At 36.0% G+C, this 24,882-nt stretch overlaps 1 protein-coding gene across 9 annotated transcripts in view; it reads left to right on the forward strand.

The window, feature by feature from the left end:
- Nucleotides 1–24,882, forward strand: part of STXBP5L (syntaxin binding protein 5L) — a 184,764-nt gene that overhangs the window by 56,438 nt on the left and 103,444 nt on the right. For all 9 annotated transcript variants that reach the window (XM_074534789.1, XM_005486091.4, XM_005486092.4 and 6 more), the window contains exons 3-4: nt 10,607–10,688; nt 12,635–12,735. In XM_074534789.1, the coding sequence (XP_074390890.1) occupies nt 10,607–10,688; nt 12,635–12,735 (183 nt within the window). The remainder of the gene's footprint in view (nt 1–10,606; nt 10,689–12,634; nt 12,736–24,882) is intronic.

The following is a 24,882-nucleotide window of genomic DNA, read 5'->3' on the forward strand; positions in this document are numbered from 1 at the left end:
CAGGAATATAGAAGTGCAGGAACAGTGGCCATGCAAAGGTGACCTTTATATATCAAGTCTTGCAGACAATATAGGATAACTGAAATGTGATTTTTGTCATTATTGTTTGTGGAATGAAAAGAATAGATAAAGCTTTTATGTTACTGAATAGTCAGTTATGTTTGTTAGGGATTCACAATATCAAAGCTAACTACATCTCCATGTTTAGCTTCCCAAATATTTCTGCTTTTACCTTCACATTAGTGAGAGTCAAAGGCTTTAACTAATTGGTGGTCTCCCTTTCTTATCCTACCTACAGTTTAAATACTTAAACTTCAATATGGCCATATGAGTAATGTCTCCAACCGCTGAAAATCAATGTGGGAGAAGCTCATGCAATTGACGTGTGTGTATACTGTGAAGCTGGATTTCTCCCTGTTTTGCTCCAGGTTTCTCCTCTCTTTTGCTCATCCTACATGTATGATAGCTTGCTCTGCAAGAGCTGTCTGTCCCTAGATGAAGCCTATCTTAATAATTAAAATTATAATGGGGACTTCTCCAGGAGGCAGAATGGATTGCCTACCCTTATCTTGCTTCCCCTGCCCGGTTTGTTTCCCTGCAGGCTTCCTGCCTCACATCACACTGCAGAAATACAAATCAGATGGAGCTTAAGGCATTTTTCTCATTGTCTTGAGCAGAGAGCAGGGCCCTGGTGGTGTGTCCTGTCTTGCTGGGCTGGATCTGCAGCTGTTACTGCAGGCTTGCTTCCTGACGTGAGATAACAAACCCAGCAGATCTTGCCAAAGATCATGGCAGTGGGAAAACTGAGGTGAGAACCATCCAGCCTCTACTGTCTCTGCCAGATCTCCTCGTTCTGTAGAGAGGGATTTGGGTTTTTTGGGAGCCAGCATCCCCAGCAGCACCACCATGCTGTCAGTTACCTGGGGGAGCCAGATCTGCTTCAGCTGCAGCAGTGCTTCAGTTCTCTCCAAATCTGCAAAGAATAATCCCTCCAAGGGAGGCAGAGCTTTCAGTCTTTTTAATTAGAATTGCCAAGGAAATGTGGAAGTTGTTTTGATCCTTCTTGATTCTTGTCCAACAAGAATTGGGTTATTCTGAAATAATGCTGTATTAGTATGGTAAGTTCTGAAACAGTGTCCTGCTTCACTGAAACATGCAGATTTTCAGTAATTGGCATGAAAAAACTGGGATCCTGGGAGATTTGTGGTATGTCCTATTTTATTCCCAGCAGTAGTCAGTCTATTCTTAAAATGCAAATGCTCTTTGGAACTTATTCAGTATTCACTAACTATGATTTTAAACCTTTACTGATATTTTAACCCATATTGACTAATGTGATTATAAATTTTAATTCAAATAAAACATAAATGCTTTGTACAGCTGTGTTCATCAAACATGAACATAGTTTGTATAACACAATCTGCAAGTGTCTGTTTAAAGTCGAAAAGTGGTAGTTCATACTCATTTACACCAGAAAGACTTCCTGAAATACATTTTAACCAGCCAGCTGCTGGTTATTTGTATCATGTATATTGAATGGAAGGGCTGATTAACTGTGGTCTATATCGTACTTTATTTCAATATCAGATGGAATAATTATGTGGCTCAGGAGGGTTATAAAAGTGATGAATGTAGATATTATTTAACCTGTATCTTGGACTAGAAAAAAGAGCACCTCTTCCATGTAGCTCATTGCTGAAATATTTTCTTTAAAATGATATGAGTTTTATGATAGTAGAAAATAAAACTTTTTAAGGTTGACTGATACTTGAAATGCCTTTCAACACAGGCATATTTATAGTGTCAATTATATGGAACTAAACCTAAGAATAAAGCTTGCCAGATGATTCATTGAAATTTTGTCAAATGCTAAATTTACTTCAATTAAATTCTTACATTTTTCTAATTTTAGTAATTCAAATTTGAATAGCTTCATTGTCAGTTTTGGCTTTTATTGATAGCACGTGTTCCTGTGTGCTTTACATGACCATTCTTGCTTAACAAATGAAATTCTAGATTAACATCTTCCTTTATTAAGAGCCAAAATAAATATATTGAGTGGCAAAAGAGCTGAATATTAATATAGCCTAAATGAAATTTATAGCAATATCATTTTTCTGTTTTTCTCGGACAGGAATGAAATTATTGCCTAGTAACGTATTGAACTTCCTTTTAATAAGTTTTTGAATGTGAAGTACTTTTCTGTGTTGTACCAGAGACCTCCTGGAATCATTCAATACTAAACAGATGATAATAGAGCTGAAGCAGTGGATGAATTTAAGGAATTGCTCATCAGCTGACTAACAAGCTGTGAGCAGTTTCCTGTGGAGTAATGGAATTATTTAATATTTTAGGCAGCACTGCTCTGCCTAAAAAGAACACGGCATATGACCTCAGCATCTGTATTATCTTGTGGTTGGATAAACACTGAAATAAAATTATTTCTATAGGCATATTGATGTTAAAGGGCACATTCCGTGGAACAGTGGAAATGTTCAAACACTCAGACAAATCTCTTTACCACTTACCACTTCCAAAGCTTGAGTCAAGATTGGGTGCTCTCTTTCCCAATTGGTACATGTGTGTTGGTGCCCCTTTTTTTGACCGAAATTCCCTTGCATAATATATCTCTCTAAGTATACTTAGATCTCTCAGTTTACAAAAGTGATCTGTGATGTTGTGCATGGAAATTTGCTTGCATGTTACTGAATGAGACAAAAAAATGTATCCTCAAACCATGCACTTTTACTTTAGAACCTCAGAGTTATATTTGCACAGTATTCCTTACTCATATTCCAGCATAGTCAGAAAATTTAACAGAATGGTTATTTAATTTTATTTGAAAAGTTGAGGTCAGACAAGAAATATGTCAATCAATATACAAGCTTTGCTCATCATCTATTATTGGACAATCAGGTCACTTTCATAACCCATTTACTGTCTTAATAGCTAGTAGTCTGGAGATTTTCAGGGAATAAATTTCCTAAAAGTAATTCTGGGATTATTTTGTTGTTACTTTAGCAGGTAATTGTAAATTTAACTTTGAAGAAAATAAGTTGCCTATAGAAAGCATTTATTTTGTACTGACTTTTTTGAATACCTTATAAAGATGCTTGTAATTTTTCAGTGAAGTATAGGATTCTCTCACCTTTCCAGTAGAAACTTTTCACTATTTCACTTCAGTGTTGATTGGTTGATAAAAGCAGTTTTGGCAGGGTCTTGGCACCTGATAAGAGTAAACTGTAGGAGATTCTTATTGCAGGACAGAGCACAAATTTTCCCATGAAAACCAGTCATACATGTGCTCCTCATTGCTTCTGCTTTGCCTTAGGAGTAACACAACAGAGTGCAAGGCAGTGTTAGCCTTAAAATTCCTTAATTGCTCCTGAAGCACAGAACTAGAGTTGTGTGGGACTCATTGCTGTGATGTACCTGGCACAGAGAATTAGCCAGAAGTAATTGCAACAACTGTTAATTATTCCATCACCTTTGAACAATGGAGTTCTTCTTTCCCCTGTGTGTACCAGCCAAAACAGTGGAATAATTTCATGTAAGAGGGAACATTATCTCATCATTTGCTCCCATCTCCTGTAGACTGCATAATTTGCCATAGGACCTTCATCACCTTGTTCCTAGTCTGGTTGTTGGGGCTGGAAGTAGCATTTGGGAAAACAAGCAGTCTTGCTTTTAAGATTTCCAGTAATGGCTAGGTGCTGTCTCTGTTTAACAAAGAAAATACAGTGTGTATCTCTAACTCTGTCACTATATGGATGAAGACTTAATGTATTATTTTACTTGTCTAACTTTTCCATAGCAACTCTGGGAGGAATTAATATTTGGGAAAATATATTTTTATTTTTAGTTACATTTACTTTAACAGATCTTTTGACCTTTTTACAAAAGACTGGTTATGAGATCACTTTTCATTCTATCCTCTGTTGACCCCAGTTGTTCTTCATAACTGGCAGCTATGAAGACAATCTGTGCCTTGTAATCACTGTTACTAATCACTAAAAATTCAACAAACATTAGAAAAAATCTGTTGAAGAACAATATGAGAAATACTAATTTTGACCTTATGCAGAGTTTATATAGTCTTTCATTTTTGCTTGAAGAGCACATAAAAAATTCCTTAACTTTCTCTAAATCTGTTTTCAGCAAATCCAGTGGCAGAGTGTACAAAACAAGAGAAAACAAATACTAACATAGCATTGGTGCTTAAGTTTTAAATTCAGCTGGGTTTAGTGTGAAACCATTGTAGATGGATGCATTTGTCATCAGTGACTGCACATGTGATAACCTGCTTCTGTAATGTGTGTTCTGGCTGTGAGACCCACATGAAGCAAATACTGTGTTAAATATTAATGCCTGAAGGCTGAGAAGGAAAGCAAATCAAAATGGCTGAGTTAATGCTACCTGCTTGGTGTCTTTGGTAAGACAGAGTGTGTTAGACTACCATCTGTGCCCACTGCAAACAGATGGGCAGCAAATGGTATGATTTGCATAGTCCTCTTAAAAGGCAGTAAACTGAATCAAATACTGTGGTCTTATCAATTTTTTCTTTTTCTTTTTTTTTTTTTTTTGGGGGGGGGAATCTATATCTCTGCAGGTTGTTGCTCAGGATCTTGGTTATGTTCAAGTAACTTTCTGGCTTTGAAACACACAGCCCTCTCATTTATGTCTCTTTAGTTTTCCATAACCTCCAGTGTGCATTAGGGCAAGAGTATTATTCTGTCCCAGCTTATTCTCTCTGCAGCTTTTTACCAGATGGGTTTGTAAACAGATACATTCCTGCTATCCCCATATTTGTAATGCTTTTGACTGAACTGGTATCTGCACTGGCTCTGCAACACTGGCACCTGTGAATATAATTAATTATACTCTGCACTTACTTCCATGGATTCCAGCTTTCATTCAGTTTTGCCTTTATTGGTGTTATCTGTATGTGTCAGTTAACTTGCTGAGGTTTATGACTGCCTAGGAAAAAAGAGGAAGCCCACTGTGAATGCAATCTTTTAATTTTTTTTTTTACTACTGCATGAATTACAGCCTCAAAATACAGATCCTTTAGTGTAGATGCCTGGCAATATGGAGCTTTTACAGATTAATAACTAAATTGCTTCTCTTTGGTGGTGAATTTAACACTAGGTAGTTAAACTGTGTTAATCATTGTGTGTGTGTGTGTGTATGCATAGGCAAAAGGACATTTAAAATTATTCATATTCCACAAATGAAATATAAAATTCTTCCCCTACATGTGAACTAGATAATCTTGAAGGTCCCTTCCAACCCAAGCCATGCTATGATTTTGTGTTATTTGTGAAACGTTGCTAGAGTCAGTACTTCTGAGTAAGTGCTTTTCACAATATACAGCTTCAGGTTTAGGGGATTGAGTTCAGTCCCATGTTGACTGTATTTGTATTCTGTTTCTGGAACAGATAATTCTCAGAATGACAAAGACTTTGAAAGGCAGTCTTATCCAGAAGAGATCAAAATATGTAGCCTTATGAGTTTTGCTAATTCTCATGGTGCCTGCATATACTTTGGGAAATAAAATGGCTTCTAGTGTATAGAGTTGCCATTAAATACAAGCTATCTATAAGCTTTAACATGGAAGAAATCAAAGGTTTGCCAAAAGCAAAATTTTCAGCCAGTAAAGATAATAATGAATATTTAGCTGTTCCTGAGATTAACTCTTACATAATTTGTATGCATGAACAGAGAAATCTATGTCAAGAAAAATAAACAAGATAAAGGTCATTGTAGACCAAAATCTCATGTTTATTGGTGCCAAAAAGTTTGCATTTATGAAAGATTGCACATGTAGCATCCTAAGATAGCAGCCAAGTGCAGCAGTATTTCACTTGTCATAGTGGAGAGGAAAAAAAGAGCTATTTATTTAACCAGCTGAATGAATTCCAGACATAATGAAGCTCATTGTAAAACTGAATCCTTCTGTGTTCAAAACAAAACCCAGAAAGATATTGTTTAATGAAGCACTCCCCAGTGAATTTACAGCCAATAGAAGGCCATAAAGGTAGGAAGGGGTTGTGTGTCTTTCTAAGGGATTCAGTGAGCTCAGCTACAAGCAGTTGACAGAATGGAACTTCTTAGGGACTGCTTATTTTTTGAAGAGCAATGGAAAAGTCTCAAAAACCAAAACCAATATGATTTCCCAATTTGTTATTGTAATAAATAGGTGGTACACACATGCATTAAAAATTATATTGAATATAAGAAATTACAAAATGCAGTCTATGTTTTTACATTGTATTAAAGAAACCATTACCAAGATGATGTGTGTGGCTTTGGTTTTGAGACTTGAAAGAAGTTGAGTGCACATTCTAGACTATGTATGAAAACAGACAAGAAGTATTCAAAGCTAAGAAAATTGCTGGTGACATGAAAGTAAAGGAGCTCAGAGTTTTTTTTTAATTTATGAAGAAGATAGATAAGATACAGCTTTCAAAGCAGGAAATTCCTGCTAATATGAAGGTATTTAATTTAGCATAAAAAGATGTAATGATATGTAAAAGCTTGAAACTAAAGCTAAATGTATTGATTCCACATATAGCATGACATTCTTAATAGTGAGAATAACAAAACACTGGAGCAATACACTTCAGAAATCAAAATATAGAATGTTTCATGTAAAGAGAGAAAAAATCAGTTTGAACCGCAGTTTTGTACTCAGGACTTAGGCATTTATTCAGGGCTTAGGAATGTGGCATTTATTTGTACCAGAATATGCACTGTCTTTAGTAGAAAATAATTGTGTATGAGACATGGAGAAACTTCATGAGGGAACTGTAAAAATATGTATTCCAAGAACTCCAAGTAGCTAATTTCAGAACTGCAAATCTAGGTGCTAAAGGTGCTGTTTCCATAATTATCTTTTTACAAGATCTACCCCCTGAAACAAATACAACTGAGAAACATTCTGGTTGGTTTAGATGGTCAGAGGTGTGGTTGAATTCTTTGATCATTCTTGTACTTGACTATTTAGATAAATCCATTGGTGCTTTTTAAACTGATAAATCGCTCAGTTCAGTGGCATAAGTCTTCTGCAAGAAAAAGCTGTCCTATATTCAAGTTACACCCCAAGTCAGTTCTGCAGTTGGTTTATGTAATGGAGTAACACCAGCCCACAAGCATCTGCTCTTAGGGTGCTGCATAGTCCTACTCAAACATGTACCAGTCAGTGCAGATCAGATGACAAGGACTCAGAGCAGCAATGCTACTTTTGCAGCACCCCACAATTCCCAAATGTTTTAAAAGAGGAGTTTTCAATGGATATTTCCCATTTCTGTATGCATCATTTTAATAAAATAGTAGATGTGAGATCATGGTTTCTGCTCTAATGTTCATTTCTGTACACAGATTGTTCTTAGTCATGGAAAAATTTGGTTAAGTACCCAAAAAAAGTTAGAGGTGCTTATTTACATAGCTTGGTGTCATTTTCTTCTGTGGAAGAGTTTTGGTTTTGAAAAAGTTGCCGTATGTGATTTAGGAGTTTTTACTTGAGATATCCACTATCTGCCATGGAAGGAGGTTCTTTATGACACCACATTTTCACTTCCTTGCCCCTGCAAAGACGAATGAATCACACTGCAGGCCTTGTTATTGCTAAAAGATTTCATCTCACACTACTGAAGAGTCACTGTCTTAATGAAGGAAAACATGTCCTACCTCATCCCTTTCTGATCCTAAGAAGTTAAATACCTGTTGCAAGGGACACTGGCCTCAACTTTATGAGTCAGTTCTGAAGTATGTGCGCTTTTGGTTCTCAGTGAACACCAAGGACTTGCAAGTCCTTGTATTCCATTAGTACTAACCTCTGAGAAGAATGAGACACATCAGATCTGTGTGTATCACATAGTAAAAATGAGTCATGGAATAAAAAAGCTGTGGGGTACTGTGGAAAGTGGTCATAGATCATGCTATGAAAAGATTTGGTCATTGTTACCTCTCATCATGAATGTAATAATTCACTGACAACTTTAATTTCCAAGATGTGAGAGTGTAAATTCTTGGTTACTAATGTATTATGCTGTCATGGGAGTCTGCATCTTGGAAGATGAATCCAAGTATTTAAAATTAGTCATCTTAGCAACTGATTTTTTCCCAAGTAATTACAAGCTTTGGAATATCGGGATGTTGAAATACTCAGTGAAAAAGTGTTGCATACAAGTGAATGAAGAGCAAAAAATCCTGTTTCACTCTCACAGATATTAAAGCCAGGATTAAATATAGTTTTCAGAAAGAACACTTTTCTTTTAGAGTGTTATTGCTGTCACACTTTCACTGCTTGATGCACATAATTCTAATTCTACTTGTTTCACTCTAGATCCCAAAAGACATCCAGACTTAGTTTTCATTTTTTCCCTTTTATGTATAAATTAGGATAATCTGGCATGGCTTTGAAGGCCCCGGGGAGATCCAACATACTGATAAGAGAGAAGATAGTGACTAGCTTTTATTCTTGAAACCCATGGTGTCTACTTTGCAGTATTTAGATGTATTGGTCCCCCCTTTTAATATCCTCAGAGATACTCCATTCTCCCTGATAGCAGAGTCATCATTTAATGAAAAGGCAAAAGTAAAAAGAATAAAGTCAGTCCAGAGCCTGAACTATAGGTACTTCTGCTGTATGTCCTGTTGTAATACACTGCTATGAAAAGATTTGATGAGGTAAGGTTGTACTTGTCCATGCTTGGCAGCAAAACACAGGATTTGCAGAAGATGGGCTCAAGTGCCAAGAACATGTGCCAAGTCATCATATCTCTTCAGTTCCTTCTGCTAAAAGGACCTCACTGCAGCTCCCAGAATGTCTGAAAACCACCAGCAGTCAGTGCTAATGCTGCTATTTAAGCATCAGTTTTCACTTCAGGGCAACTGGCCAAAATGAAGCAGACAGCACAATTTCTCTCTTATTTTAGTAATTTGTGAGTACTTTAGTAATTTGTTTTTCAGGGTGAACACTGCTGCATATAAATGTGAATTTTTGGAGAGTGCTTTGTTTGTTTGGGATATGCTGGGTGAAATCTACTTTGTTAGGATGTTTCCTAGAAAACTGACTTAGCGTGATACTGAACTGATGCTGAAGGGTGACAGACGCTTAATCAGGGCAATGCAGCTGTAATTTTCATTAAAGACAATCATTAAGTAGTGCCATGTATCTGTACTGAGTATTAAACTCAGGTTAAAAGGAAAGCACTTATCTCTTAAAAACTGCAGTTAGCTTGAAATCCCAGGTGGGTTGGTGACTTGCTGGGTTGGTTTTGGTGCTTTCTGTCATGTTACAAGAAGTGGTTGTTAAATGTTAAAAAAGAGTGCCACAGAACAGTCATTCAGAATGGACCAGAAGATTACCATCAACGCTTAGAAAGTGCCTTAGACTACAATACATGTTTATTGTCCATTTTGAATAGGTTGTTTAAAAGATGCAGGGTTTTATTATTTTACCAATTATGATTGTATCCATGACTACAGCTTGGGAGCAAGCAGCAGAGTTACTTCTTTTTCTCTGCCTTAGTGTTCTGTAATGTAGTTATGGTGTTTTATACACAACTTTTCATCTATAAACACCAGTTTTGTGAAACTCTATCTCTAGAGAAATGAAGGCTCAGGTAAGAAAAAATACTTCTTTCCCCCAGAGGTTATCCACTAGACCAGGTGACAAAACCAAGAGTAGATTTCAGGTCTCAAGGTAAGTGGCATCCATTAAGCTGCTTGTTTAACAGTTGGAAGAGCAATTGCTTCATACATGGAGCATCTAAACCTCAAATTTGCTAATTAATGGATTGTACTTTCTGGAGGCCAATGTTAGAATGGTTTACTGTATATCTTTCTCCTATGAAAAGGGAAGTAAAGATTCTGACATTTACCTGCAGCTAAAATAAGTGGACAGTTGGCTTTTTTGGTCAGGGTTTTACATTATGCTAATATGATTGTATATTACGAGTGGATCAAGCTCTGTGTTGTAAAATATTGTTTCTAATCATAATCCTGATATTTCTAAAATATGGTGTTTCATATGTTTCACACAATATGGTTTCTAATAATATATTTCATATTTCTCCTTTGGCCTTACTTTTGATCTTCAGTCATTTTCAGGAACAGCAGTTTCTTGCTGAAGTCTCTGACTCAGATGAGAAAGGTCATCATCCTCTAAGTTAGGGAGATGACAATTTAGCATGCACAGGAAAAGACCTGAAGAGAACAGATAAAATCCTACATTCATTATATGTCTAGTCTTGATAAGTACAAAAATATGATACATTCATGTGTTATGTAAACCAATAATGTATAAAAATAAATTTAAGATGCATCCTGCTGAATTTATCTGTTAATTCATGTACTTTGTCTCACAGGAAAAAAAAATAAGCTAGAACAGATCATTCACAATTGCACATTTTTCAGGCTGCTGATGTTGGTACTTTAATTAGAATAGTGGAATGTCAGCATGAATTCTTTTGTTTTACAGAAAGCAAGAAAAATTGAGGTTAATTAAAGGTTAATTAGAGTTTAATTGGTAGTTCTTTCTTTCCCTCTTTACTTCTGGTGATAACAGGAATGTTAGAATCCTTGACTTTGATGACAACAGATTGGGCAGGCCTGGTGTTGATTGCTACTGCCAACATGAAAGTGGTGCTGCAGTTCTGCAGCTCCAGTTCCTAATCAATGAGGTAAGGACATATTTACTCAGATTCTTCTGCATAAATTTAGTTTAATAAGTCAATTCATGTTATTGTAATTGAGTGATATAACTTCTCCCATTGACAAACTGTGCCAACAAATAAGTGGTGTACATCCAGAGAACATTCAACATACAGCCTTTTAGAAGAATATTTATGGAGCTGCACTCAGAGAAAAGTATTGCCTTCCTATACATCAGTTTAAAGTACTGAACAAAAGGCAGTCGATACACGAATGTGTGTAAAATGATGTAAAATCCATTAAGTTTCTAAATATGCTGCACAGTTCTGGTTCAAATAGAAATTAATAAATGAGCTAAATTTTTCTATCAAAATATATTGATGTTTATTGGCTGAAAACTCAATAGTTGGAGATATGCTATTACGTGAAGCAATGAAAAGCAATTGCAGGGATCATCAATTAAACTGTCATGCTTAGTCTTTGTAAATGGTTTGTCAAAATCAAATTTAGACAACATGAAGAAACAGTGCCAGATTATAGCTTGCTCTTTACAGAAGGTTCTGAAGATGGGAATAGGCGAGAAGACTTTCTGGTGAATACAAATCAGAGGGGTTTTTTTGAGGACCTTAGAAGTTGGTCAAATCTTCAGTTTTGATTAATTTCCTCCCATGACATAAGGAAACACTTTTGGCAGGTGCAAGTCCTCTTTGTAAATGGGGAGATCTTAGAACTTCTCAGGGGGAAGAGTTTTAGTTTTATGGCTTTTTTAAATCTGAAAAATATTTAATTTTTTCTTACACCTCTTTTGAGAAAGTAACTGAACCACAGATACTGAGGAGGTGAAACAGTCTAGTGAAATTCTTAAGAGTAATGCAGGGATGAGAACAGGAAGGACAAAGTTTGAATTAATATTCTTTCTTTTCACTGGGTGACCAGCAAACCCCCTGATGAGAATTAAAGCATGGATTGCACTGTATTAGAGAAGTCTCACCTCCATATATTTTATTTGCATAGGTCAATGTTGAAAAGAACATTTACTAGGATAAGAGAAGTTTATTAGCCAGTCATAGATTGTAGGAATTAATCTTTCCAGTTACATGCTTGCCCTTCCTCAATATAAAGCATTGCCTTGTTTTTGGGCAATCTGTTCCCCTCTGTGATGGTAATACACAAGGGTAGATCTGTGTCTGGCCTGATCTGAGGTGTAAATGGAACAAACCAGTGCAGAGCAGTAGGGAGCTTCCCCAGTAGGTAAGTTGCATAAGTGATCAATATGCTGTGGTGACGAGAAAGGCAGTTAAAAGCAGGTAGAATAAGTTCACTCCACGTTTCTCAGTCAGGTAGAGGCCTGGGCTTTGCAAGATGACCATTTTGGGACACCACAAGCAGAACCAGTCTTCATAGTATTTCTAATCTGTGATAAAGACCCTGTCCTTCTATCTGCATCTCTTAGTTCTTCCTGTGTCCTGTCCTCTTGCTACCTGTCCCCACTTTCTTATCTGCCTCCTCTTTTCATAGTTCCAGTTTTGAATTTTCATCTTACCTTGATATGACTCCTAAGCTGTGCTTGGCACTGTCATATGTGTGCCCATGCATGCACTAATTCCTTTATTCTTCAGTTACATTTTTCACACTCACCTTTTTAAGTGTTGTCTCTTTTCCATTTTGTTAGTCTTTCTGTGTATGTGGAAACAGTGGAGAGCTGGCTTGTGTAAGCTTGGTTACACAACTTGAGTTTTAAATTGATGGAGGTTTAGTTTTTTTGGCTGATCTTGTACTAATTTAAAATGTTTACATTTACCAGATCGATTCAATTGTGTATTATTTGTGGTAGATCATTTTTGTTGTAGAAGAAAGCAATTATTTTTCATAAACTATCAGTTTGACAGGTAGATCTTTAGCAGTGAGGATCATGTAAGAATAATACAAAGGCTGGAGAAAAATAATGTGTTGATGTATTTTGTGTCTTCTCTAGGGCGCTTTGGTCAGTGCATGTGCAGATGATGCGCTTCATTTGTGGAACCTCCGGCAGAAACGACCAGCTATTCTACATTCTCTGAAATTTAATAGAGAAAGGTAAGGCTATGTGACACAAAATAGAGATGTCGTTACAAAAACAACACTTTCTGGATTTCTTATAATGCATTTTGCCTTTCTACAGGTGGATATAGTTTTGCCTTGAATATTTTTCTTTCAGGTTTGTACCTATGGAACAAAAAGTTCACTTTCTCTTTCTGCAGCTTTCTCAGAACTAGAAAAACTTGGTCTTCTTTATGCCAAAATATTCTTCATTTTACTTCTATTTGTATGAACTGCTGTGAACAGTAATTCATTTTTTCTTCAGACTGGACACAAGCATTCACTTTTGGCTGAACTGTTGTTCAGTACTAGACAAAGAGTACTCAACTGGCTATATGAGGGTAATAATTATTCTCTTTACCTTGATATAATTTTATTTTTGTAAAATACTGGAAGTTTAGTAGGAATATATTGTGAATTTGGAAAACTCTGGTAAGTGTAAAGTGAGTCAGTTTGTCTTAATTTTATTTTATCAGTACCTAATTGTAGGAAACCCTACTGAAAATAGATTAAATGAGTGGTTGTAATTTTCAAACTCAAACAGGAGCTGAGCGCTTCAATCTGTATTTAGTCACTCAAGTAAAACCTGATAAGATGTTAGGGAACTTCAGTGCTGCACATCTATTAAGAGTGAGAAAAAGTTCCAATCTTCTCTTAAGGAATTAGGGCAGTAGTCAGGAGACCAAGATGCAGTACATAAATGCAGCAGTTGTTTTTAACTGGAAATTTAACTCATATTTTCATTTTCTTACCGTGTGCATTCAGTGTTTATTAAGGTGCAGCAACTTTTTTTGATATTTATATATTTGCTTGTGCAGTGGGAAAAGATCCCAGTACTTCACCAGAGCAACAGACTCATCAAATCTTTAGCTGCAGCTAGTCTGAAAATTATTATGGAAATACATTTTTCTTTGTTGTTTATTATACAGATACAAATCATGTTTGCTCTAAAATGTCACTGAGGTGCATGATTTGTAGTGGGCAGTACTGTGTAATAATTTAGGAAATATATAGCCTGATTCCAATGAGTTTATAACCTATAGCAGACTTGTATCAAGGGGTTTGGGACTGCGGGAGAGAAGATGAAAATGAAAAATTAGGTGTGCATTTCTAGCTGCTTCTGGGCAGTAAGTATCATTTTACTCATGGTGAAATGTTTGAATCTTGGTATTCTCATCAGGTAGGTGCATTATTCACAATTTGTCATTGATAAATCTAAATATCAGAGAAGTTATTCCAGTACATCTTGACTGAGCTCTCCCAGCCAGCAATCTGACACACAACATAACCAATCATTGCTTATAAGAATGCAGTCTCTGTTCATCTCTTTAGAGATATTAACCTGTTATCTTGGTCAATATTTTATCAGCATTTCTTGCTAAGAGAAACTCACACACACATTTGTGCTTTGCTAAGAGCAAAACATCTGTCATCACACTTGCCTAATTTTCTTTTTCGCCTGACGCCCTAAAACATTGAGCAAAATATTTGCAAGCAAGTTCTTTAGAATACTAGAAAATTTGCTTAAAACCAAATTTTCTTTAGTGACATTTCTAATTCAGGTGCAAGTAGGATCTGAGAATGTAAGTTATTTGTAACAAATGCATAGCTAACTGTACTGCCTTCTATCAAAATCTAGTAAGTTGTGAACAAAAAAATACTGTTAGTTCTTTTATGTATATTTTTTGTAACTGGTTCAATTGCTGCCATTTAAATAATTTTTATTAGGACATCAGAGTCTGTGAGGCAAATATCCTGCAATATAATATTGTCAAAGAAGTAAGTCCAGTCTTAAATTTAAAAAGAGTTTTCCATAAATATGAAGAAATAACATTGTAGGCAGTTCATTCCATTTCAGGGTTCTCTAGCACTGCTCTAAGTTTCTGGTTGGTTTTTTTTAAATTATTATTCAAGCACTTGGCTTCAGAATGAAATCTCTTGATTTTTATTATATTTTCTTTTTACATCCATATAAATTTATTTTAAATCATCTAACTTTCAATTTTCTAAGCTCAATTACACATTTAGTATGAAAAATTCAACATAATCCTCTGGGCAAGTAGCAAAAAAGTAAGGCTAAAGCTCTAATTAACCCTCTCAATTTGGAACATTTATATACCTAATAGAGCTAAGTCTAAAAGAGAACTTTCATTTTTTTCTGAATATATTTTTGGGGTTTGAGAGCAGAAGCTCTAAATTATGGAATGATCAGAGAAATAGTGAATAAAATAATGGTTGCTGTAGCTATGTGAAATCTATGACTAAATGGATGTAAGGGGAACTTGAGAAGCTGATAAAGTCATAAGATCAGAATTTATTTTCTTCAATAAATTCAAAGGTCTGGCTTTCAAAAAGTAATGTTTTCCTCACTGTAGGAACAGTTAAAAATACTTTATTTTTATCCTCCCCTCTCCTCTTGTGGGAGGGGGGTTAAGAGAAAGCAAGGTTCATATTTAATAGAGAGAGATTCTTTTGTCTTAAGTTTGTGAACCAGTGAACAAGCTGGGTTTTAACTGTTTCTTAAATGGGGAGAAATGCTTGTTGACAAAAAATACTTTTAAAATATTGATGCATGTCTTAAAAAAATAGTAAGGTATTGAAAGGTGCCAAAAAGGGAAATGTTTAGAAAGTCAAAGACTAGTTTTTGTAAGATTATTTATAATGTAATTTAATTTTAGATTTAGGGAGCTTTCACAGAACCAAACACATGATTGTTCAGGTGCATTTTATCAATGAAAATGGAACATGTGAAACCTTCAAATTTTTCTATTTGCATGTCTCTCTTCAGGATTTAAAAAAAATTAGTTTTATTCATCCAGTATATTTGTCTCTTTGTTGCACTGTTTGGTTAGTTGTTTTTTTTTTTTTTTTTTAAATGGCAGATTTACTTCATGAGATGATGCAGTATAATGCACTTAAAATTCTAATATTTTATCTGCTTGTGATGATGAAGATGATTTTATTATTCCAAATGCTTGTTTTATTTGACATTGATTAATTAATTTCATGTAGAATCAGTTTATTCTGAGGTTTTATGGTGTTTGGTGCATGAACCATAGAGCTGGTAGTTTCTGTTAGACAGATGAATGTTACTTAAATCTTTGGCTATTACTCACAATGCATCAGTTATATGTAGTTGAATTGTTTAAATTGAAATTTGCTTCTGCTTCTTGACATTTAAGATTTCAGGATAATGGACTATAAGCTGCTCTTTAGCAGTGTTTGTGTATAGCTTTCTGTAATTACTTGAGTAAAATTTCCCCAAGTGCATATGTACATATATCCCCTCTCTCCCTCCCACAAAAGTGAAAATGTTTTTTTCTTTGGATGTTGGTAAAAACATCGTTGTAAAGAGCAAAGAACACTTAAAAGCCATATTCTTTGACTTAATAGGTAAGATTCAGTATTAAGACACGGAATGGTTTATGAATAATAATTCACTAACAAAGTGCACCTTTATAGCCGTTAAATCAGTTTGCAGCTTCTCCAGATTGAGTTTTTTCTTCTTCTGACTTACTGTTAAACTGATGATGATGCAGCACTAGCAATAATAATTCATAATTCACTGTTCCTTTACTAAGTGTCTCTTTGCAGTAAGTGTAGAAAGAGCACTAAAGAGACTTAATGGCAAACAGATATTTTCTGTTTTATGGTGTAATGCTCTGGACTTTTTTGGACTTAAGAAAATTATACATTTTTGCCAAAAAGTATATATTTATTTTCTATGAAGTAATCATCTTAGATTACTATTGCTATATTTGGAATGTAATACAATGCATTAAGAACTTTCAAGAAAATACAACTGTAAGCAAAGTGTCTCAGTGCTTGGCTCCATACCAAGAGCTGTAATGATAAGACAGTTACTCAAAGACATGTTTGACAGTAGCATATGGTTGGTAATACATGATTTATGGTTTCTTTTACAAATAGGGTAGACAGGTAAAACATTTTAAACTCTGTAAACATTTTATAAGAATAGCCTCCGTGTTTTTGAAGGTCAAAATTGTGGACACCTTCCATATGTTAGTACCTCTTTTTTCTTCCTTGATGTCATAGGAGATGCCAGATTGATCTTCAGTAGGCATTTTAGGCAAAGTAAATAACTCAGCTGATGCCTCCGGTTTTAGCTTTTATATTTTTTCAGATTCTATTCTGCTTTACTATGTAAGTTTAGGCTTCATCTTAGGGGATAGTAAGCTCTCTCCACAGAATAGGTAGACAAAACAATTCCTTCTCTAGCTGGGGACCCAAGGACAGGTAATCAAGATCTCAGGCCCAAGAGCATAAACAATGGTGGACCAAAGAGAGAAAACAAAGATGGGACTTCATGGGCTAAAGCTGCAATTGGACAATTAGCTCCAATATGCTAAGGGCCCAAAACTTATAAAAGTGGGAGACCCTGGGACCTGTCGTCCATTTTTTGGCCATTTTGGTTGTGCTGCCCAAGGTGGATCTATTGAGGCCTCTTAATAAATATCTACTTTATTCTTTAAGTCTGATCTCTGTTTTAGGTCAGCCTTCACAAGGTATTAGTTTTTGGTATCAAGCTACTGGAACTAGACACTGTCTCTATCTGCTGCAAAGAACATTAGGATTAAGCAAAACCACTGGAAACTATTATAGGTCTTCATTATTTTTAATATAATCAGAGCAGAATTCAGCAGGTACAGGTTTAAATATACAACAACTTACAGATTCCCATTTAATATAAGTGCAGCTGGGGTAGGAAAACCAGCAAGGATTGCAGGGTGAAATCCAGGTCCTATAAGCTATCTCAGGTGCTTGTTTCACTTAGGAGCACAGTTCATCTCCTCTGAGCTGGTTCAGGTGTGTTGGCTGACACAGGAGACAGCCCTCCCCTCTTTCATCTTTCAGCCATTGCTGACTGGTGTGTGACAAAAGAGCCAACAGTGCTGCAGCAGCTTAGCCAGTGACTTAGAGCAGCCCACATGAGCACAGTGTGACACGGATTGTTGCATCTTTAAATCCATCTGCTTTCACTCCATACCAAGGCCCTTCTGAGGGGAGACACAATCTCTATAACTGGCTTTATAGAGACTCTTAGCACGTTCTTCCGTGTTAAGGTATTCTGGCACAGAGCAAGAGGAGCCTCTTAAGTGGGTGACTTTTAGAGCAGTTCTGTTAACTGTAATTCACTATTAATTAGAAATTTAAGATCTCAACTCCCACATTTGAGATCTTGCAGTATTTGAACAAGATGATTGAGAGTATTACTCCAAATGCTTGGAACAGATAAAAACAAATCAAACCCAAAACAACAACCAAAAAAAGAGTGTTTTTAAATAAGGTAACTTCTTGAGTCTATATTCTTTCCTGACAGTAGGAATCTTATTTGCCTTACTGTATCTTTGCAGGGTTTTGTGTCCTGTGTTAAGAGCACTTTAGATGCTTTCTCTCTCCTTTTCAGATAAACCTCATCAAAATGACAGCAAGAGGCTATTGAGTGAACACTGGTGACTGGCTGTGCAGTCACAGCAGTACCCGTGTCTGTTCATTTCTCTTAGGGAACTTGTGGGCTAGTTAAAGTAGATTCTCTATCTCACTGCCTGTTCAAGGAACTGGATTCCTGTGATAGCTTGCCTGCTCATAAATGAACCTCCTCGTTAAAAGTGTATAGCTGCAAACTCTATTTATGCAATTTCAAATGAGTCACAGGCTGTCATCAAGCAATGTTCTGTACAGTTGCATGGTCGTGCTATACAATACAGATTCTGATTACATGGTGTGGTCTAGAATTCAACTATTGCAAAGAACCATAGAACCCAAATATAAAGCAATATTTCACCATAAAGACATGCCAGTTTCTGGAAAGGACGTAAATTTTCTCAGATTGATGATGGAAAAAAATAAGGAAACCAAAAGAAGCCATGCGATTGGCATTCGCTTCCACATCTTGATGAAGATTTTACAAAACATACTTCTGGGGGTTTTTGCTTGGGTTCTTTTTGTTGTTGTGGTTGGTTTTGGCAGTGATTGGTTGGTTTTATATGTGTAGTGTGGTCTTGCATCAGCATTTGTCACTTTTGAAAGAGTAGTGCTCAAGGGTTTGAAACCCAATGTGTTCATGCAATTATTGAGCTTGAAAAGATTCCTGAAAGACAAAAGGCTTTAAAGATTCTTCAGTGAGACTGACCCTAATCTTGTTAATGTAATTATTTACCACATGCCTCTGTTCCTCTGTTAAAAAAAAACCAAGCAACCAAACAAAAAACCCAAACAAACAAAGCCCCAAACAAACAAACAAAACCCCAAAAAAAGAGAAAAAACCCCAACAATAACAACAGAAACCAATAAATCAAACAAAAAACCCCATTCTTTTTTCACATCTTATATCATGTTATAGAAAATTTCATAGTGCACTTGACCTGTAGAATCAATGCGAGCCATAAGCTCATCCTGGAAAATGTCATGCAGCCCAGCTGAAATGAAGACTGTCTTGGTTATAAAAAAAATCAAGTAAAAACATTTTGGGGTTTTTTGTCTTCAACACAGGTTAGCTGAACAATCAGCAAAGAGCAAAAATGCAAAAATTAGATTTGCTTATTGATACCAAGAATCAAGAGGTTTGAGTTGATAGATTTTTGAGACTGTGCAATCTACTGAAATAGAATGAAAATTCAATTGATCCTTAAAATTTTCTTTTTGATAGATATGTGAGCCTTCTAATGGAATGAAGCTGAAGGGACCTCCTCAGTCTGGTTCCCTCAGTTGCACTCCAGAGAACTCAAATACCTTCCTTTCTTAAATGAGCAAGCTGATGATGTTTCACATTAAGGTTTGCTGATCCTTTATGATCCCAGGAAGAAAGGCACTCAAGGCCCTAGAAGTTAGCTATTCAAAATGCCATTTTTTAAAACTAGCACTACAAGGAATGGCAGAAGATCACAGGGAATCTTGCATCCCTGTAGATGCTGGGAGCCCTGAGCTGGGCATCATCACACAGGGCTTCAGTGAGCAGGTAACCCATTCGTAGAAAGTGACACCCCATTTTTGTCATCCAAGTTATTGCAGGATTTTCTTGTAAGGAGACAGCTGTGTGCATTATTCCTACTATCAAACAGAAAGGACATAAACACTAAAACTTCCTTCTGCACTGTTGGTGCAACCACCACTTGGGAGCTGCCTGCAGGCTTCGCAGGGACAGCGAGCTGGCTGTGTCTGTGCAGCTTGGAGGGTGAGTGCAGCCCCACACAGGCTGGAGACGGCGCTGCTCGTGCAGCCCCTGGTGCCTGCCTGGGGTCACCTGTGTGTGGATCCCCAGCTCCTCCACATGCAGCAGTCCCCAGCCAGGGCCTTGCACTCTTATGTAACTACTCAAGCTGAAATCCACTGTTTGCTCTGCAGGAAAAATGTTCCATGTTGGTTTGGTTTTTGGGGTTTATTTTCACTACAAAAATCAAGATTCTGTGTTTTCCTTTATAATTTTTTTGTCTTCATTATCTTTTCTTTTCTTTGGGCCTTTTTCCTCATATCAGTTCTCTTTGAGCTGATGATTCATCAATTAAGCACATTCTAGGTAGGGTCCCATCTGTGCTGTGGCCATTGACAATACCATTTTCATTTGTAATCTCTGCAGGAATATGTTTACTGATGCATTCAAAAATGGCATCTTCCTTTCATGTGGCTTCATCTTACCAGTGTTTGTGGTCTTGCTGTGATTGACTAATACACCCATTACACTTCTTCCCTGATGTATATCTAGCTGGCAGGGAATGTGCTGCTTTTCAGTGCAATTCTTTAATAGTGGAAGCAAAGCAAGACAAGCAAAATTGAAATTATCTTTTTCCATCAATTCTGTATCATGAGCTCTAACCCTAAAGTGGAAGTTCTTTGAAGTTTGAGGCTGTGCCCTTTGCATTTTAAATTTAATTCAATTTCTTGTACTTTACTTATGCAGATTGTCATTAGTATTAGTACCAAGATCACTTGTGAAATTACGACAGCTGTAAAACTAATTCTTACGAATCTCTCAAATATCCAATCAAAAATTTCCTTTTGCAGTAAAACCAAGTGTAAATTAGACATTAAAAATAGAATTCTATAGTGATTTTTTTACAAGTGCTATATTGAAATTTTTCCTTTTGAAGGATAAACATTTTGAAGGACTTCAAACCTTGGTTAGTCTGTATTTTTAAGTATAGGTGAGCAAGTAGTAATAACATTACAGTCAGAACATCAGAGATAACATCATGGCTTAATTTCATCAGATTTAGTTTTTTGTGCTTACCATTTTGGGTGGGATTTGTAATGCAGCTGAGTCTCAGTGCCACTGCACAAAAAGTGCTGCAAGAGCTTAAGATGGCTATTCTAAAATCAGTTTGATTTCTTTATGCTTAAATTACACAAGGGTAAATGAATTATCTACTCTAAATGAAGATCACTGAAGTCCTGGTCATATTTTTCATTCTAGAATATTAGAAAGATCTCTGTTTATATCCAGATCCAAACTTGAATTTAAGAATCTCTTTTCTTTCTAAATGGTGGCTTTTAAAATCTTTCCCCAAAGTAACTTCTAGTCCATCAGGATTCCGCCAATATTATTATCATCAGTTTCATTTCAATTTAAAAAGTCCTTAAATGCATTATGCCACAGTATCTGCTTTTGTATGTGTTTGTTAAACAAATTCTCTGAGGGCAAAATGCCTAATATGCTATGTCTGAATAACTCTTAGAGCTAGCAGCTGTCTTAAATAGCAGAAGGTCAAAATACCCCTGAAAGATGACTTAAACCAATCACTTAACACATGCACACATGAAACCATCATGGCCCATAAAGCTGCTGGAGAAAAATGTGTAGCTGGCACAATTACCTGAGGACTTAACAGCACAGGGCCCTCTGACCTGACAAACCCCACTTTTCCAATCTACATCTTTCTTTGGGTCTCTCTGGCTGTAGTTTCTTCTATTATTTCTCTTAGAAAAAACCAATCTCTTCAAAATTAATTTTAAAAAAATGAATTTTAAAAAAACATTTTTGTGAAGTTTTACTTTTACTCCAATAAGGAAGAAAAACATGTCCTGGTTTATTTAAATTTTGTCACCTGGCTACATGTGATTGTTTGCCTGGGTTTCTTCCTTCTGGAAAAGGTTCCTTAGCAGGAGACATAATGTTGCTATATGCTGTCAAACCTTACATCATATACTGAGCAGTGTGCTAGTTGTTTCTAATGCTTTGTAAAAAATAAAGCATTTTTGTCAGTGGATTTATGCTTTTTTGAGAAAACACAGGGTAACATGTTCTGTTGTTTTCACATAGCAGCTATGTTGCCAAATTGCTCTGAGGCCAGGTTTGGATAGCAAAATTTAAAATACATGCTCACAGCTATGCATTGAACAGCTGTTTCATGGTTTCAGTCATAACAAATGAGAGGCCCAATACTGTAATACAAAAATGCATCATATTAGACAACAGAAAAAAAAAGTATTTTAAAATGTATGCAAGTTCAAGCAGCATAAACAGTCTACGCTGTCAATCGGAATTTTCTTGTTACACTTATAATGTAGATCTGGGAATTACATGGTTTTCTCTTTTGAAGTTTTCAAATTAGAGTTTTGAGACATCTTTCAGAGTTCTGTTCAGATCTTTCCTTTGACCTTTGTTAGATTAGATTTCCAGTCATTTCTTAGAGCAGTGAAGAGCAGTCACCCATTCAGTTGCAGTAAGTAATTTGGTTCTTGGAAATCTCACCACCTCTTTCCTGCCCAGATACATGTCAGCTTTGAGCAAGAACCCAATGGGATGATTTAGGATACTTTTCCTTCTGTCACAATAAACTCTGGCATTATTCCAGTAAATCAGAAATAGAGCTAGTAATGTCAGTGTTGAGATTATATCATTAAACAGTACATGAGCAGGAAGAGAAGAGAGACTGCAGATTGCAGAAAAACAAGGACCATTAATCACAGAGTCCCTGTCTACTGAAGCGCAACAAATGAGAACAGCTGGTCTCCAATAAGTCTACATGATTTTAATTGATGGAAGCTGTTAAGGAAAAAAGCATGCATACAAAGAAAAAGCATACACATGTAAAATTATTTTTTCTTTGAAGTCAATTTCAGTATCTCAGTCTTATCCTGATTTTAGCATTCATTCAAAATAACTTGATTGATATTGATATAAAATTGAGTTTAAACTTATTTTAGTTAGAATGGATGATAAACACAGATTTGTGTATGCTGCAGCTAGCATAGGGTGAAATACTAACATATCTTTGGTTTACTTTTCTAACAGCTCTGTGAAGTCAAGCTGTTAAACAAAAGACAAGTTTCAACCTTTCATCTTTAAGCTAGGTCACAGTTTACTTTTTTGTAACTATGAGATTAGAAACCAAAAACTGCATTTTTGATTTATGTATTCAGTGTTGGATGAAGGGATGAGAGAAACTCTACCCTTAGGTGTTTGGGGTTTTTTAATGCAGATACTACAAAATTAATGAAATAAATACATCAAAAACTTTCTCTTTTGAGAACATCATCCTCCTGTTCCAGCCTTTGTTATTTGGCTTTCTTTCATATTGCTAAGTAACTTACTGTGGCTCTTACTGTGCTCTGTATTGCCCATCACTGTCACTGTGTTTGGTATTACCACCTCATTTTTACTTAACCTTCAAAGAAATTTATGAAGGACAAGTGAAGTATTACAAATATGAAATAGTGATTTCACAAGCCAGTAGACAAGAGAAAAATCATGTACGTTGTCTTTCCCCTGAAGATGAGAGCAAGAGTCTGTTTTTCAACCCTGTTTCATTAATTTGCTCACCTCACTGATTTTGTGGAACTTTTATTCTCACTTTTGTTGTGTAATGACCTTGAGTCAGCATCAGAAACAAATTAGAAGTCAGTGAAAAGTATGCTGGTTTCTTCCAGCCTCTTTTTCTATTTAAGGAAATGTGTTTCCATGTAATTTCCTTATCTCTTTCTTTTGGGACCAAGTGTTCATGTTACACCTGTTTGATCCACAGCATTACTGTTGTGTAATACTAAAGATCTAGGCAGGGAGGAGGTGTCACTGTCAGTGATCCGTCTCCTACAGGTAAGACCTCCAATGAATTTGCAGTCAAAACCATAAAAGGGAGTTGACAAAAGAGCACGTCTCTTTGCTGTGCATTTGCCCAAGAGGAAGGAAAGTAATTTTCTGTCATTCTGAAAATGAAACAAATTATCTGTAGCACAGGCTACCAAAGCTGTACATCCCATTGCACACCAGGATTTCAAGAGTGACTTCTAAGTTGTTCTTGAGCTCCAATAATGCCCATAACTTGCTGCAGTACTACTGCAGATGGCTTTGGAGTTATTGAGGGCGGGAATTTCAGTGCCTGTATCTCATAGGAAGTTATAGTGTAGCTGTCTTTCTGTGTGTGTTATGGCATGTTGGACAGACCAGGGCGACCTTTTGTGGAGTTGTAAATAAAAGAAAGAAAGAAATAAAACTGGGGAAAACCAAAGGTCCTGTGGCATGCTGTAGACTTTGACTGTCCTTGTGAAGAGTTCATAATGACCTCATAAGATTTTATCTAAATACATAGATTAACTCTTCACTCAAGGGAAATCTCTGGGTTTACTAATTAATCAAATGCAATCTAATGTACTTCTGAACGTGCTTTTTCTGATTTGTTCTAGGTTCTTTTAAGTTAACTGCTTGTAAATAATTTATGTTGACACCCATTGCAAATGTTCATATAGTTGCTACACTGATGTCCTTTGACATGAGCATTTCCTAAAACAAGTGTTTTTAAATGCTGTAAGCTATTAACTACAGTTGTGATTGCAAAGTCATTTTAAATACTAAGTGCACAAGTCAAGAATGGGCCTAAATTCAGGCTTTTAGGGTTATTCCCCCTGTCCAGAATGTTTACACAGAAAGTTCTGGCTTTTGCAGAAACAAAGGAACAGCCTACTTTTATTCTCAATTTTTTTAACAGAAAAGAAGGGGACAAAGAAACACAATGTACTATTAATAGTGCTTTACCTTGAATTTTGTATTTTTGTTTTTAACACTTTAAAGGATCAGTCCCAATTTCTAAAAAACAGAATGCTTCAGAATGTGCCAATAGATCCAATGAAAAAAGGATACAAAACCAAAATATCTTGACAAAGAAATTGTATTCCAGCTGCATTTCTTAA

The sequence above is a fragment of the Zonotrichia albicollis genome, chromosome 2 (assembly GCF_047830755.1).
Source record: "Zonotrichia albicollis isolate bZonAlb1 chromosome 2, bZonAlb1.hap1, whole genome shotgun sequence".
NCBI classification, from domain to species: Eukaryota; Metazoa; Chordata; class Aves; order Passeriformes; family Passerellidae; genus Zonotrichia; species Zonotrichia albicollis.